Source organism: Mesoplodon densirostris, chromosome 12, assembly GCF_025265405.1.
Source record: "Mesoplodon densirostris isolate mMesDen1 chromosome 12, mMesDen1 primary haplotype, whole genome shotgun sequence".
Lineage (NCBI taxonomy): Eukaryota > Metazoa > Chordata > Mammalia > Artiodactyla > Ziphiidae > Mesoplodon > Mesoplodon densirostris.
The window spans coordinates 2,268,299-2,285,496 of NC_082672.1; the positions used below are offsets into that span (position 1 = coordinate 2,268,299).

The following is a 17,198-nucleotide window of genomic DNA, read 5'->3' on the forward strand; positions in this document are numbered from 1 at the left end:
GTGGACTGGACACACAGGCGACCACGAGCCCCCGGTGGGCGGGCCCTTGCCCTCAAGCACGTGGCACAGGCATCCTGTTCACACACACGGGCAATGGTGGGACGGCGTCACTGAGCAGCAGCCTCGGTGCCCGGCAGGACAGAGCAGCCGAAGCGCAAGGCGAGTCCTGGACGCCCGCAGGCTGAGCGCTGGAGCCGCGGCCAAGGGGACCTGGACCCTCCGTCCGTCCGTCTGTGCGATCGGGATGGAGAACGTCCTCCCGACTGACACGGGACTGATGCCCGGTGGACGGATGAGTGGACGGGAGGGGGGGACAGGGGAGGGGGGCTGATAGCACAAAGGCCATCTTTTCAGCACTGTCAAAATCAGAGCAAATACACTGAAATACATACAAAGTTTATTAAAAATAGGTTGCCAATGAAATACAGTAGAAATGGAAAACTACAGCAGTTCTGATGTCTTCTCCATAGTAATGCACAGTTATGAAAAGCACTTTTACACATATTCACATTTGACCTAATCGTCCAAGGAAGGCCAAATCCACGTGTACGGGTTTACAACCACACATACCAATATCCCTGCGTGTAAATATTTACATGTACTTGCATGGACTTAGGTGTATTTGTTGTTTTTCTATATATTAACAGAATAATAGTTCACCTGCATCTTTTTCTTTAAAGAAGGTGTGGATTTAGTCCCCGTAAGGCTGCCAGTGTTCTCAGGACGTGTGGGAGGGGGAGGGGCAAGCATGCAGACCCTTCATCAGCACTTAGGACGTTACTCTCTTACTGGACAAGGGAAATGGGAAAAGCACACTTCCAAGTACGAACCCTGACAGACACAGAAACTATTTACACTCGCATTTTAATGACTTGCCATATAGCTCTCATGAAAGTGCGCGTATTCTCCTAACACACCTACTGGTAAGAGAACAACATGGTACAGAAAAATCATCTAGACCCACAGCAGGGCTTGTCAAATAGAAAATCTGCTCTTAATCACAAAGTAATTTACTGTTTGAACATCACATAATATAAAACGAAGTGAGGCCCGTTTCCCCAACACCAGCCACGTATTCACAGCTGAAGAAGTGACAGTGGTAACTAATAATTCAACACATGAAAATTAAATAACTCTATTAGAATGTAAAAAAATAGCCTGAACTGCCATACGAACTTTTCTTACAGTATTTAAATTACAGATGCCATATGCAATCGAACCCCCTCCTCTCCCTGACAGCAGATCGATGTAAATCCAGTTCTTTTTCAAATTCTGAATTTCTGAGTTGTGCTCAAGTGTCACCTACTAAGCTCTCATTCTTCTTAGGTATTTTTGTTCCTATTCATGTCAACACTGTTCCGTAAAGATGTCCTCTTCTATAGATTCCCTTGGAATATTTGAAACAGTTAACTTTCTAACATAACTGCCATCTTCAAAATCACCAATGACTTACTGGTCTAATAATAATAATCTGATATTTATAAAAATAAAATTTCCTAAGCTTAAATCCTCAAAATTTTCTTCTTGGAGAAACTTGTTTTAATCAAATACTAGAGCTGACCTGGAGGGCTGTCCCTGTAGGGAGCAGAATGGAGCATCTTACTTAGAGGACGCTTGGGTCTGGGCTGCTTCCAGGCTGCAGGGACAGGACGCCAGCTGTGGACTCCTCAGCACACAAGCGCGTCTCCGCGTGGTCCCTCCTGGAAGGCGAAACCTGACTCTCCCGCAAAACAGACTCTGCAGGTGCCGCTACACGGTGCAGACGACAGTCTGGGGAGTTCAAGCTACTCTGATAAGCGAACATAAGGTTTCAGGAAAAGAACAGAAACAGGACTTCCTTGTGCTCCCTGGGGGAAGACAGGGGAGAAGCAGCATCTCATTATCCTCTACTGTCCTTCATTCTGCCCCCTTTCAGGCCCCGACTCTAAAAGAGAAACGAACAGAAAAAGTTATCTTCGTGGGCGTCAGGTAATGAAGAAAGCAGACAGGGTCTGAATTGTAGAAATGACACTCTCTTGGTAAAATAAAATGGAATTTCTTAGCGCTGGAATGCTTCTAAACGTCAACGCTTCTAGAAACAGGAATCACCAGTGGCTTGGGAAGGTGGCCCGCCCCATCCTCCGGGCAGGCGCGGCCCGGAAGCACAGTGAGAGGCCGGGGCTGGACACAGGGGCCTTCCTCACTTCGTGTTCAGCTCGTTCTCCAGCTCCGTTAATTTGCGAGAGGCTTTCACTTTATTGGAGACGTCGTGGCCTTGGGAGAAAAGGCGCTGGCGCTCTCTGAACGTCAGGTTTTCAGGGGCTCCAGGACCCCCAGGTACATCTGCGTCTTGGCTGCATTGGAAGGAAATTCAAAGGGTTACTGTTCAAAATAGAAATAACCGGTCAACGAGTAGCTAAGTTTACATAATGGGCAATTAAGTAAAATTTAGAACAAAGACTCATTCTTTGTTAAATTTTGTCATACTCCTGCCTGTGGGCTGTATTTAAACCCATGTAGAGAAAGGGCAAAATGTTCTCCTTACTAAAATGTTAACTTTCTCCAGTCGTACCCAACTCTCAAAAACCTAGCAACTTCAGTTTTAGCCGGCAGATAACGCTCAGGAGTTAAGTTTAACTAAGGAGCTATCGTTTTGAAATCCAGCATTTTAATGAATCCTACATGTAGCCGAGAGGCATGTATCAATATACTAACTTAATAAAAAGTTATAGTAAGATGCTAAAGATTTTCTGGATTAGTTCAACGTCAATGACTTAAGAACTGTTTGGGCATCAGCCGTTCTGACTAAAACCTAGTTGAGGACGTTCGCTGAAGGCTGAGGGGGCGGCCTTTCGTGGTCCATCAGGACACCTGGGCTTTTTGCCCTGGACTTTGCGACCTTCTTTGGTGGAAGCAAACAGCAGCGTGTCCAGCTGCTTCTAAAGTTCTGACCAGAAAGCCTGGTATCTATGCACCGTCTGAAGCAGAACTATGTTAGCAACACAAGATAAAACAAAGCCTCTGTGCTCACGCAATTCTGTACAATGAGAAACACCGGAGCTGACAACGAAGTCTGAAATTTCAGTCCAGCCTCATAAACGGTGGTGCAAGAAAAAAGTCCTTAAGGACACAACGAGACACTCGTCCAGCACAACTTCAGTTTTAGCAAAAGTTTTAGCAAATACCTTTTAGACAGTTTCTCTCTCGGATCGCGATAAACGTCACGGGCCCCGATCAGCGTTCCGGCAGATCCCACGTAAGAGTTTGGTCCTTTTTCCACAAAAGGAAAAGTCAAAGTTAAAGTACCTGCATTATTTCCAAAACTTCACTCATGATGAAGATGCAGTGCTCATGACGTCTTTAAGTCCTGAATAAAGAAGCAGCCAAAGGCTCTTCAAATCAGTAAAAGGTCCATCAATTGGAAATTCACATCCCTCAGTGGCCTGAGCAACCCAATCAGGACCCTCACAAGGTGCTAAGGACCTGGCCTGCTGCTTTTTATTATTAGAGAGAAAACCAGCACAAGTCTTGGGGGTAACAGCCGAAAAGTTCAAATCACGTAAAATGTGTAATTATCATGAATTCACAATAAAAATCCACAGAAGACTGACTTAAGTGGGGAGATAGCAAAATTTTTCAGACACTCCCGACACTAAGAATTTTCTTACAAAATCACAGAGAGCAAATGTAACCCAAAGATTTAGAAGTAATGCTCCTCTTTTCAGGACAGCTACTGAATTGTTCCCCCACAAAATAAATGGCTATAATTCTTAAAACTTTTGAAAAAAATGAGGTACTAAAACCCCCTAACGTTTGATACTAACGCTGCATATACAAAATCAGTGACAAAATAAAAAGGAGACCTGAAGCAGCACGGTGTGACTGTCAAGACACCTGGCCTATGGCCCGGCCCGTAACTGTGGGCACGTGACATGGGCTGGGCCGGCCTGGTACCAGCACCACATGCTCATCTACTGCAAAGGGCTGTTGAAGATCAAAAGAGATGAGGCACGTAAAAAGCTTTGGATGCATCCGAATGTAAGGTAATAATGCCGCTAAGGATGTATGATTAAATCAGTACTAAGGTATTTCTGTTAATTGTTAACATCAGCAAGAAAATTTCACACTTTGAAAAATCTTTTGCTTATAACCTAGGGTGGAGGAATAAACGCTCAAAGTACTCAGCAAACACTGACAGTGCTGTGCACTGGATTAATAAACAGGCCACAAAACTATCACAATATTTCAACACTAAAATTATCCTGTTCAGACAGGTTGCACAAAAATGAATGTTTCTGTTTCTTTCCTCCCTTTATAAAAGGAGCGTCTGACGCACAGCCATGTCTGATGCGTCCAAGATGGAGCTCAGTCACTCCTGACGGGCCCCTCCACGCACTGCATCTTCCCTCATGAGTTAGCGTGGGCTGCCGGATCACGGCCCAGGAAGTCATCCTCCGCAAAGACTCAGAAGATTAAAGAGAAACACATCTCTACCTTCAAGTATCTGTTCTGGGCCTTCAGATAAATTATTTGCAGAGTGGAAAGCTTTCAATTTTAATTCTACATTTTTCCTTCATTTTGCTTTAAAAACGCTGTGTTTTATCTTTTGAGCTTTGATTTAAGAATACTTGCTTCTTCCCACTGGTAAAAATCAATTCTTAAAAAATTTCAGAATTTTTAATCAGAATATCAAATAGTTTCAGCTGACTATATATGAAGCAACACTACACATTCTTCAAATCATTTTCAAAGAGCTTTAGTAAAGAACACTTCTTAACACGTTGCTATGCTAAAATTTGACATCATCCATTCCAATCCGTATCGTAATCCTATTCCTCACAGCATCAGGGGAAGAACCAAGTCCAGGCCACAGAGGCTCATGGCAGAGGCAGGAGCTGAACAGGGTGAGACAGTGGGAGAGATGGCGACGCGAGGCCAGAATGCAGACAGCTCTGCACTTTACAAGGAATCTTCAAGAAGAGGAGCGACCAGACGCAGGGCGTCACCTGCTCCCTTGCGGTACTTTTGGTGTGAAATAGAAGAAGGGTTAGCGATGTGACCGAAAGCCCAGATGGTCAGAAATGACGCCGCACTACAATATCCCTCACCAAGCCTCCTGTTTATCTGTCACGACACTCACGAGATACCTAAGGTTCAGCCTGTAATCTGATGCAAGGAGACGGATGGCATCTTGCTTCAAAACTTGCTATTATCACACAGCTCTTTAAAGGCACCACATGCTAGATACTTGCAACAGAAATTTTACAAAAAGATTTAACGTTGGCTTCTAAGTGACTCGACCTAAGGATTATCTACTAAACTCTCCAAGTTAATCAGAGCTCTGACTCCGGTGGCAAGAAAGAGCCTAGTAAAACTCATTTACCTAAGAGTCACGGTTACTTGAGTGATTATTCAGTTCTTTTAGAACTGCCAGGAGCCCGATGCACGGACTCTGTAGAACCGAGAAGACTCAATTTGAGAACGGGCACTGCCAGCCTCCCAATGTTGTTTAAAGTGGCCAGATCAGGCTAAGTCTGAATCTCGATAACGCGTAGCTGTACTTTCAATCTAACTTTCAGCGCTGTCTCCAAAGCTGATGAGGAACACGGGCCTGCAGCACCCGTGGGTGTGCTCTGCGGTCCACGGAGGGTCACGGCCAGAGGCAGCCGCACGCCCCCGGGGCCTGGCCAGCAGGGCCGGGACGTGTGAGCCTGGGAGGGACCGGGAGGGACGGGCCGGCTCGGGCCGGGGTCGCCTCACACCCACCCCGACAGGGCAGCTTAGCCGGCAACACGGAAGTTCTGTGTGTGTTAAACAGCTAGAAGTACGCAGGGGCCGACGGCACTAGCAACAGGAAGAAGTTTAACTGTGGACACCGAGATGCTCGAGCGGCACCCACTCGTCTGAGGTAGGGGACAAAGGCCGGGACCAACAGCACCTCAAGCAACTAGGGGGACGGAGGAGGGCTGCCGCTGCCGGCTGACTGAGGAAGCGGGACGGTTTCCAGTGCGGAGATCACTGCTGGCGCCCCGAGAGGGCCTGCCCAGAGCAGGAGCGCCGGCCTTCAGGCTGCGGGTGGAGCAGGTCACCCGGCCCGGCCCAGCCCGGCGATCCAGAGAGAGCCCCGCTCCACGGCGGGCGGCGCGAGCCCAGCGGAGCCGAGGGGCCGGCCGGACAGACGGCAGCAGCTCGGCTTGTTGGCGGGGGCGGGGGGTGGGCTGGAGAGGAAGACGCCATCGCAGGCCGGGCGCCGCGGCGGGGGGAGGGCCTGGCGCTGGGGGCGCATCCTGACCTGCCGGGCCGCCGTCCTCGTCGTCCTCCTCCTCCTCGGCGTAAGCCACGAGCTTGGCGGTGTACAGGGCGTCGGGGGAGAGCACCTGCGCCTGCAGGTAGGAGGCGGTGCGCTGGGGCGGCGGCGGGGGCGCGGGAGCCGGGGGCTCGTAGCCCCGCGGGAGCGGAGGGCGGCCCAGGCCCAGCTCCTCGGGCTCCAGCAGCTGGCGCTCGGCCTCGTCGTGCTGTCGGCGGCGCTCGGCCTCTAGGCGGCTGTAATACCCCTCCTCCTGTCGCCTCTGTGGCGGGGGACACAAGCGCAAGAGTCAGTGGGCAGGAGGGGCCGGGCCTGCCCCGGGTCCCCCAGCACCACGGCGGATGGACCCGGACACCATCTGCCCTTGGGATTCGAGTCTCCGACGCCAGACCGCGTGGCGCCGGGGGGAGGGAGGAATGAAGGAGCTGTCAGGGCCCCAGCCCCAGGCACCACGTGGCTGTCCCATCCCCAGCCGCTTCTCTCTCTCTCCTTCTGTTGCCGGTAGGACAGTAACTCGCCGGTTACTCCTGAGTTTAAAGACAAAGGCACACCCAAACTAGGCTGCAACTGCCTTTCTACAGCTGGCACTTCCAGAAGTGCAGCCCTGCGTGCTTTTCCACCGAACCCCGGTCAACTCAGAAGAGCGGTCCTTCCTTGACAAGAAGGCGTGAGTACGTCACCTGGCTGACTTCTAGGTATTCAGAGGGAAGCGACTAGGAAACCCCGAACTGGAAAAAACATGACTCATCTTTCCAAGGTCACAAGGAACCAATACACTTTCCACGGTTCTTACTTGGTATTTCAAATCTTAATAAACTCCCTGCCAGACAGAAAATTGAGAGAGCCAGGCAACAAGATATTCAAATATATTTTGACACAGACTGTACATTTTTTTCTGACATATATCTGCACAAACTACAGTTGACAGTGTTAATTTAACATTGAAAAAAGTAACAGCACAATTTTGTTAAAGATTGACAAAAGTTTCAGAACACAAGAAAAAAGTGAAGAAGAAAAGAGATGAAAGATCAAACAGAATAATCTGCCTTAACTTGAGGAATGTTCAAGGTACAATGTGCAATGTACAGAATGGAAGTACAGTGGACTTTAAATTCATTCAATGGAAGATGACTAATTTTAGGGGCCTTGCTGGCATTAGGATTAGAGTTTTTAGTCCCCATTTCACTTTGCACACTGTGTCTTCCCCCTACTCCCCCCGCCCACACACACACGAGTACACAGTGGGCAAAGCTTCACCTTCTGAGGGAGAAAACGCTAAGAACAAATGCCCGCCTCAATCCTGGCCCTGGGCCCCATTTCTCACTTTATCTTCTTACACTATGTTGAGACACCCTGAAGGAAAAACATTTTTATACCTTAGTTTCTACACAAAATGAGCGTTCTCTTGGAGTGGGGAATTAAATCTGGAATGACCTCTGCAGAGTTTAAGTGGAGTTGTGAGGAATCTTAGTATTTTGTGAACAAAGCTCACTTGGTAACATTTTAGGGAAACCAAAACGTGTTCTTTCAGTTACACTAAGAGCAGGTATACAGTCACATGAACCAAGAAGACTTCATTCTACCCAAAAAGTGAACGGCACGTTTTCCTATGACAGAGCAAACCCATCAATTTTGGACATTCTATATAAAAAGTAGGGTATTCGGCTTCTTTTTACACTGAGCGCTCAAGTATAGAAGCAGTTACCCACACACAGGTGCGTCTGACATAATCACGGATTGTGAGAACGCACACTGGAAAAAAGTCAAATAACCCAGGAGTTTCCCAACGTGGAGAACAGGGCCTGCACTGCTCCCAGGTGGCCGAGGGCTGAGGCGGAGGTGGGACGGCTGAGGGGGGCCCGGCCGGGGGGCCCAGCCAGGAAAGCGCACCCCTGCGAGCAGCCCCAGGACAGCAGCACGACAGACACTGTGAAACCCGGGTCCAGTGGCTCAAACTGTGGAAGCCCCATCTCCTGAGACGCATGACGGACTTTGAGAAGCTCGAGGGGAGCCGCACCACGAAACCCCCGGCTCTGGGAACAGCGCACACGCTCTTCAGGCAGAGCTGGGAGCACGAGGACGGGAACGGTAAAGGCCAACAGACTGCAGACGTGGCTCGTCCCAGGGCAGGTGTGCCCGCGGCACCTACCTGGCTCGCATTTAATCAAGTCGTCCGTCATTCCCACTGCCTTACTCTCTGCCTGTCGCGTCCCCCCAGACCCCATCGCTACGAGAGCCCCCAAGCTTCCTCCTGCAGGGTGCGCCGTGAGGGTGCTCGCTGCACTTTTCCCACCAGGAGCCGTGACCTCAGAGCTCCCGCCTTCACGGAAGGGAAGAAACGGAAGGCCAGCTTCTCCCACACCTCGTCCAGGGACCGGCCGGCCCCGGAGAGACCCGGAAGCGAGCCCAGAGCCGCGGCGACGTGCCCGCAGACGGCAGGGCCTGGAGGGCAGCGTCACCAAGCGCCCATTTCTCAGGGGAGCTCGAGTGTGCTGTCACGTTAAAAGCAATTGAAAGGATGACCTGAATCTTAGAAACCCACATATGGAAACAAAGCAATAACTCAGGGTATCTACCAGATTACACACTAAATTAAATTTCCTTGTATTGTGTTTTCTATAAGCCATTTGCTCTCTTCACCACTGACCAGAATTAAGTCATGAAATAATCGATTTGAAACCCTTAAGGTTAACAGAGTGACTGCCTAGTTTCCTGTCCTTCCCACGGCCCGACCTCCCTGTGAACAACTGGACACTTGCCACGTTCACAGTGACAAGCTGGACCCCGTCCAGCAAAGACCAGAGTCCCGAGCACACAGAGGCCCCACAGTCCACAAGCTTGAGCGACAAGACTCAGAAAAGAGGGGGTGGGGGGAGAGCCTGGAGAAGGGGGAGGGGGACAGCCAGGAGGAGAAGGGGGAGGGGGAGAGCCTGGAGGAGGAGAAGGGGGAGGAGGACAGCCTGGAGGAGGAGAAGGGGGAGGGGGACAGCCTGGAGGAGGAGAAGGGGGAGGGGGACAGCCTGGAGAAGGGGGAGGGGGACAGCCTGGAGGAGGAGAAGGGGGAGGGGGACAGCCTGGAGGAGGAGAAGGGGGAGGGGGACAGCCTGGAGGAGGAGAAGGGGGAGGGGGACAGCCTGGAGGAGAAGGGGGAGGGGGTCAGCCCGGACGAGAAGGGGATGACAGCTCAGAGGACAGGGACGGGGCCGGGCTGGCCGACGGGGCTCCAGTATCCGCGGCGGTGGCCTTGCGCGTCCCGGGCCCCTCAGCCGCGCACCCCTCGCCCTCAGAGCACCAGGACCTTTTCTTCGGCCTCGCGCCGGGCCCGCTCGTCCTCCTGCCGGCGCCGCTCGTCCTCCTGCCGGGCCCGCTCCTCAGCCTCCCGCGTCCGAATCTCCTCCAGCTGCTGCTGCCGCCGCCGCTCCTCGTCCTGCAACTGAGGACAGGTCCCCTTCAGTCTGCGCCCGGAGCATCCCAGTGCCAGACACAGGACGCGCACACGACACAAGCACACGCACGGCCGAGGACAGACACCAGGCGGAGGTCACGGCGGACACCAGCGCCCGCCACCTAACGACTCTGTCCCCACCGCTCCAGAACTACGCTTCCATCGACTGCGGCTCAGAGAGGAGGGATTTATCCTGGACGGTCACACGTGAACCAGCACAGTTCCTTCCCTAGGACATCCTCGGCTTAAGCAGCTCACTTGGAGGCAGAGACGGACTCCAGCGTGCGGAGCCGTGAGACATACCGGACCCCCTCCTTCCTTCGCCCCGGTTCAGTCTACACCGTGAAGGTCAAGAAAGACTCCCCACTCTTGTGGCCCGTGGCAGGTGAACACTAGCCTCTGGATGGGGGTGGGGTGAGGCTCACGTGGCAGCTGAAGCTCCAGCGGGCCAGCAGCCTGCCTCGTCTTAGGGACAAGGCTTCTAGCGCTCCTCCCGCCCGTCCTGGCCCTTTGCCATCCGTTCCCTCTGGGTCCCACCCCAGACGCCAAGAATTCCTTCCCAGTTCAGGGATCCCCCAAAGTCTGATTCACAGAATGTGAAGCTGAACTTTGGGAGGAACCTTACTGGAACTCTGTCCTGCTACATGTCTGCCAAGTAGCTGTCCATTCTGCTCGAGCACCTTCAGTGTCTGGGGCCTACAGCCTGCCTCCCAGGACAGTGTACTCCATTTTCTGGTAACTACTAGTCCAAAAGCTTTCCTGCTGTTCTAAAATTCATCACCGCATCGCTGTCTATTTTTCGTCCTTCAGGTTCTGCCTTTCTGACACAAGACAAAACAAATTTAACATCTGTCCTTCATACCATTCAAATACTTAAGGACACCTTCAAACACCTAAGATGTATTCTACTCGGCTCTCAGCTCCTGTACCCTCCTGGTCACATTCCTCTGTACACTACAGGTCGAAAATGCCTTAGGGAGCCGTGAATTTAAAGCGCATTTGACTAGCAGAGAACAGAGTAAGAGTCTCTTTTTGCCATGTCCGTAGGCTACAGCTACTTTTGTAGTTACAGCCTAAGGTAACTGGCGACTTGGAAAAGCTCGCATTCGCCATTTACTTCTTCTCTGTTCCAGACCTGGGCGTGGCACAAGAGGTGACTCAAAATTTTAAATTAAAATAGCACTGAGGGCATCTAGTTCAACCTCTAAGCACTGCAGGAATCCCTGACATAAAATCACTCAAGGTGTACTTCAGCATCTATATAATCACTAGTTATTCCATAGATTATGCATAGCAAAACCAAAAAATGTTAACTTCTGGATCTGAACTGTTGGAGTGTATTTTTTTCCTAAACAAAAACAAAAACCGAACAACTTGACTCTTGCTTGGTTTCTGTGGAACAAAAACTGTATCTGGTGGGAAAGTAACTAACTTGTGTCATCACGCTTTTTCATGTCAACAAACAAAAATAAAACATCTCAGAAAAAAATTAAAATTCCCTTCCAAGGAGACAAATTAATTTAACTGCCTCTTTAGTATACTCTAGGTATAAGCCCAGAGGGATGCTAGGATAATTATTAGGTTTTGGAGGTTTTGGAGCAGGAGTAGATGCTAATGATTAAGAAGCAAAGCAGCAAGGAAGCAGTCAGAAGTGCCCTGCTGCGTGGAAATGCAGAGGAAAGGACTTACCACGAATTTTAGAGTCATCAGCACAAATTATGGGAAACAGCACCCAAATAAAAATAACAAAATAAAACAGCAATTGATCACATTAAACATCTACAGAAAAGTAATTTATGGAAGAGTGTAAAATTGCATGAATGCAACAGAGGTGTTTCTGTTTCCCAATAAAGCAAAAACTAATTTCATTATGTTGTATCAGTACTTTTTAGACCTAATTAAAAGCAAGTTCTGAGCAAGAAAAGCAGTATACACTGAATTAGCTCTTTTAAGTTAAATAGTATAATTTTAAGAAATCAGAACAATTTCAATTCTCATAATTAAAGGTATAGAACTCTATCTTATAAATCTATAAACAGGCATTTTCTCTTAAAATCCTGACGGTGGTAAACAAGGAGCCTTCCCCTTGTGCTGTTTCACTGGTTTGTATTTTAAGGTAGCAAATGAACCAGTGCTGTTAGAACTAAGGCAGTTTCTTTCCACTCTTTGGTAAGCTGTTTCACGTATTTTCATTTTCAAAACACAGACTGTTTTGTTTTTCAAAAATATGCTGCTTTACTCAAAAAAAAAGGGAGAGAGAAAAGAGAACCTCTTACTACTTTTCCACACGTAACAGACCCGGGTGGTACACTGAGGTGTCGGTTACGTCTCACAACAGTTAAAGGGCACTTCAACTTAAGTTGGGAAGTTAATGCTTCTGAGAGCCAGTGACTGGGCATTAACACTGCGAGGTTACATGAAAAGCAGACAAGCTCGCTGTTTCACATTAAAGGAATGAAAAGTCGCATGCTATCAAAACGGTCTTGTAGGAAGTTCTACTTGGGGAAACTAGACCTGAAGAGACATAGTCATCATTCTTATAGAGTGAGTCAGTACAGCCCAGACTGAAGCTACTCCAACCAAGAACTAGGCTGGGATTCTGAGAGCAGCACGCAAGCCTGACCCAAGGCCTTGCGATACCGAGGCAGTCCGAAAAAAGATAGTTAAAAAAATGGTATGCTGAGATCTGTGTGTTTATATTTTATACTTTTGTACCACAAAAATACAGTCACTTGTATCTTTAATTTCATGTTGAAATATCTGAATACAAAACGGGGCCAAAACATCCTTTACTTTTTGACGTTTTCTCTGAAGAGCCACTCCAAGTCTGTCAAGCACATCACCCTTTCTCTCTGCCTTTTTTGCTTATGCTCCCACCCATTAAAAAATACCCTAAAAAAACCTTTAAGGCCCCCAGATAAAGAGGCCCCCCAATAGGCCACTTATCAGGACAGGACTCGGGCGTCCTGTCCGAGCACACGCAGCTTCCTGCCACGCCCCGTCTCGGGGAGGAATCTCCCTCTGGAGGGAGGGCCCTTCCTATCAGCAAACAGCGGAAGGGCGGCCACTGGACGACACCAGCTCTCGGCCCTCGGTCCGTGGGGCTCCCTTCCCCGGGTGCAGCCGTCCCCTTCTTTGTAACTGAAGGAACATGATTCTGTCTAGAATTCTAAGGGAAGACCCACAGGTGCTGGCCTACTCCAGCGGCAGAGACAGGTAAGAAGCGTGGTTCACAGCAGCCCAGAGCAGACATGTGAAGCTCGCCTAGGGCAGCTGTTCTCCCCGACACAACCACAGGAACTTCGTGTTCTACTCCCAAACGCACACATGCTGGTTTGAGTATGAACTTATTTCTCCTCCTTGAATAAAACTGACGCTTCCCGAAGGTGGGCTGTGTCTACCCTCCAGCCTCAACGTCCTGGGCAGGGTCTCCCACCTGAGCAGGCAGAGAACGCTCTGCTGCCTTCTGAGACAGACCCCTCTGCAGGTACAACTCTCCATTAGGGTTCCTACTGATTCTTGCTTGAAGTTTCTACAAAGCTTCTAATTCAACTGCTTCCGTGCCTGAGACGCTCCGGAGGGCTATGGCCAATTTCTACGTAAAGGCCAAACAAGAAGGCAGCCCACAGCGTCTCTGAAAACACCTCCTCCCTGCTCTACCCAAGGGGGAGGGATTCTTGCCGTGAGCTGTCGGGTCATCCGAGACGGAAGATGAACCACTCAGCTGGCAGCAGACGAAGCTGCAACGGGCCAGCTGAGAGACCGCTGGCCTCGGAAGCGTCTCCTTGAAAGATGGTTCGCAGGAACCGTTTTATGAGCAGCAGACATTTCCGTGAGGCACAAAGAATACTAAGTATGAACCCAGAATATTCCGGTCAGGATCTCGACTCTCAGTCTACACGGTGTCGGGTACCAGGCCCGCTGCCCGTCTCGTCTGCGCACATCACAGTTGTCACGGAGGACGAGAGGGTCGCAGAAGCGGTCACCCAGCCGCCTAGAGCAGTGAAGGCTGAGCTCCCCTCCTGTCTGCAGGGGGCAGGACCGGCTGCCCCTCAGAGGTCAGCAGGGCCAGCAGGCGCGGCCGCAGCACCGGGGGCGGCGGCTGGGCCCGGGAGGCGTCCTGCGGGCCGGGAGACCCGGGGCGCTTCTCGAGGGGCAGGGGGCCGCTGCAGGGTCGCGGGGCTTCTGCGACCTGCCGGGCGGCGGCGGCCGTGTGCAGGAGAGTCTGCAAAGGGAGCACAGCCCGAGCGAGCCAGCCTGCAGGTGGTCAGGTTCCCAGGAAGCTGGGAATCCCTCCGCAGGGAGGGGGGAGGCACCATGGCAGCCGCAGGCTGCCCGGACTGGGCGACTGGGAGAGTCGGGCGCAGCGGGAAGGCTGCAGGTGCAGCGGATGGCAGCTCACTGTCCCACACGCAAGCGCACGGGAGGCTTGGGTCCGGGAGGCGGTAGGTGAGCGCAGGGGAGGGCGGCCCGGGCCCACGCGGGGCGACGGACACTCAGGGCCCCGGGGACCAGGGCCGCCAGGGCAGCCCCGCCACCTCCCTGAAGCTCCCATTTATCCCACGCGTCACCACGAAAATCCCGGGACAGAGCCTAAGGAAAGGCCTTACAGACCGCACGGGCAGGGCCCTACACAAGTGGGCACGTGCCTGTACCTGGTCCCCATCGTCCCTGGGGGGCCCAGTGCCTAACAGCCCCCGGGACAAGGCAAGAGCTCAACCTCTACTGGGAAATCAGGCTAAGAAATGCTCGGAAACATGGTGCTTACAGTCACCATCAGCCCTCGAAATAATTACCTTTTAAAGGAAGAAAACCCCCGAACTACGCCTTTGAAATAAAAATCTTAGTGCACCCTTTACCCTTGGGTATTGTCACTCACCTGTCACCACCAGGCTCCCCCTCACCCCGCCCCAGCCCCGCCCCGACACAGGATTCTCTTGGGGCCGCAGTCAGCGCATCTCAAAGCTGAGGCCCCAGGCTGCCTGGCCTGCACGCATGTGACAAGGACCTGGTACCTGAAGAGACAAGTGAGACTGACTGGTGTCTCCCACCCCTTTCCATACGGACACCTTAACACAGAGAGGCAGGGAAAGAAGCAGATACTTCTCATCTCTGTCTCATGCAGAGAAAAACGCAAAGCCCAGAAAAAAGCCCTCTCAGTCATCGAGGAGAGCAGATGTTTTCAAGAGAGGTTTCCCTTTGGAGTGACACTGCCATCATGCTATTTAAATTGAAAAAAAAGAACAAAACAAAACAAAAAAAGGAGGACTGCTATTTGGTGAAAAGGCCATTAGAGTCAAACCTGGATTCAGAGATTTTTTTTAAAGTATTGTCAGATACTGGCCTTATGTCATTTAAAAGCCGACTAACAATAAATGTTGACTTAAAGTCAGTATCAGTACACCAGAGCATGAGTGTCTGGCAGATGAGAGAGGTACCGCCCTCGAGCATGAGGGGCACTAAATGACCATCTCAATTTCCCCAATATGGACATAAAACACATTACAGTTACAGTAGAATGTGACCTCAAGTATTTTTTGGCAATGAACTGGTATGCCTGATAAACTAAACTCAAATCATGTGGTGTTATTGAAGAAAACACAGAATAAATGTTTACTGGAAATTCCTCTCTCTCTACCAATAGACAGTTACACCCTAGACAGTTACATCTTAATTGGCAAACAATGTCAATACCAGTTGAATTGAGCTTCTAGTAATGAATACTTAAAATGTATTTTTAACGTAACAAGAAAACAATAGATTACTCACTGCAAAATTTCTCATTTGCCTATGTATTTATGAGTCTGTAAAAATACAGAGTACAAATTTTATGACTAAAACTGAGTAAAGGTCAAAACCATAAACAAACAGTAAGTAACACTTAAAAAGTAACAGAGAAAAGCAAAGAATAACTAAATCTAAACACATTCAAAAGCATGCTTCTAGAGTCAGGGAACTACAGATCCTGATCTAGGACACCCCTGAGAACCAGATCTACTGAAAACATAAAACCACCACCACTAAAAGGAAAAAAAGGAAATCAAGACAGGAAAAAAGTACCCAAGGGAAAGAAACAAGAACATACCAAATCTAGAACAGAGATTGCTGGCATAGCAGTCTGCTGCAGGTAACAGAGAAGGAAAAAAAAAAGAAAGATGAAGTGTGAAAAAGGTTCAGTTTAGATCTGTATCCGCCACCAGCGTATCTGTGGTTCTCATGCTCCATCTGTGTTTGAAGGACAACCCAGTGAGAAAAGTAAGGAAACTACAGACCAATTTCCAGTATTCAGAAATAGAAAAATGCCCACATGGTGTTAAATCCTTGAGCTTTATTATTAAGACACGCAGCAACTAAAAAGAGTAAAACTTCCCTTAGCTCTCTTATTTGGAGACTAAGATATTAATCTTAAAATAAGTAATGATAAACACACAGATACTTTAAACTATCATAAAATATCGTAATTCATACTAAGGGGCTTTGAAATATTCAGTGTTTTCATCATTTGGAAAAACTGAGAGATATTCAATAAAATTTTAGCCTTCAGAGAAAAGAATAATTATAGAAATACTGCAACGTGGTTTCTAACTTTTCCCTCAACAGTAAATATTAATGACGTCCACTTATTTACCACAAACATCGGTTTTAGATTCAGAGCTAAGGCTGCGGCAGAGGTGAGCCTTCTCGCCTCGCACTGTGCGGACAGAGCCCCAGGGCCACGGCCGCAGCAGCCTCTCGGGGAGCCCACCTGCAGCGCGTCTTCTAGGACCCGGGTGGAGCAGGGGTGGCAGCCGAGACGGGCACACCGCTAGCCACCTACAGACGGGCCAGAGCGCTGACCAGAAGGTGGAAATAGCTCAAAGGACCCTTATGCTGAAAGTAATCAGTTCTTCACAAACAGTTGCTCTTTCAAACAAAACAGTATTGATGGTAAATGCAGTTGTTTTTGAGGGCGTTTACTACTGATGACTTGGAAAGTACTAATAAAACAATGTAATGTTTACCATTTAGACCTTCACTTAAGACCCTTAAGTTTCCTTAGAGGGATTCCAGCTGAAGTTTGGACCAAGTTACATATACGTCTGCTTGAGCACACGTAGCTAACAAGAAGTGTGTGCGGTGATATTCCAGGAAAATAATTCACAGAGCAAAGTGAAAAGGCATCACAGTGCCAGCTCAAGGCACTCACTGCCGAGGGTCTAGGATTGAATTTCATTCTGAGCTGGAAAGATTCAAGGGTCTGACAGGACAGGAGACCCTTGGTTTAGGTCTCCAGTACAGATGGCATCAGAGGTGGAATTAGAAACAAAATCCAAAAGGCAAAAAGGACATGCCCTTTGCTGTCTTTTCTCAGAATACTGCATTATATCTGGAAAAAAAAAATCACTAAAATGCATTAATGTAAAATGGTCCCTAGCACTCGCTGCAAATTAATACCAGTAAATGCTTCTCTGTCGACAACTCTCCTGA

The 17,198-nt window shown here is 49.5% G+C and overlaps 1 protein-coding gene across 11 annotated transcripts in view; it reads right to left on the bottom strand.

Annotated features, from left to right (window-relative positions):
- Positions 1-387: 387 nt before the first annotated feature.
- AFDN (afadin, adherens junction formation factor) overlaps positions 388-17,198 on the bottom strand; it is a 134,612-nt gene continuing 117,801 nt past the window's right edge. For 3 of the 11 annotated variants that reach the window (XM_060114393.1, XM_060114394.1, XM_060114392.1), the window contains exons 30-34: positions 9,585-9,719; positions 6,272-6,548; positions 3,165-3,249; positions 2,184-2,333; positions 389-1,924 (exon numbers count right to left, since the gene is read on the bottom strand). In XM_060114393.1, coding sequence (XP_059970376.1) covers positions 1,912-1,924; positions 2,184-2,333; positions 3,165-3,249; positions 6,272-6,548; positions 9,585-9,719 — 660 coding nt within the window. In that variant the 3' untranslated portion in view covers positions 389-1,911. Of the gene's footprint in view, positions 2,334-3,164; positions 3,250-6,271; positions 6,549-9,584; positions 9,720-17,198 lie in introns of all 11 variants that reach the window. The other 8 variants (XM_060114402.1, XM_060114398.1, XM_060114397.1 and 5 more) reach the window with 4 other exon arrangements.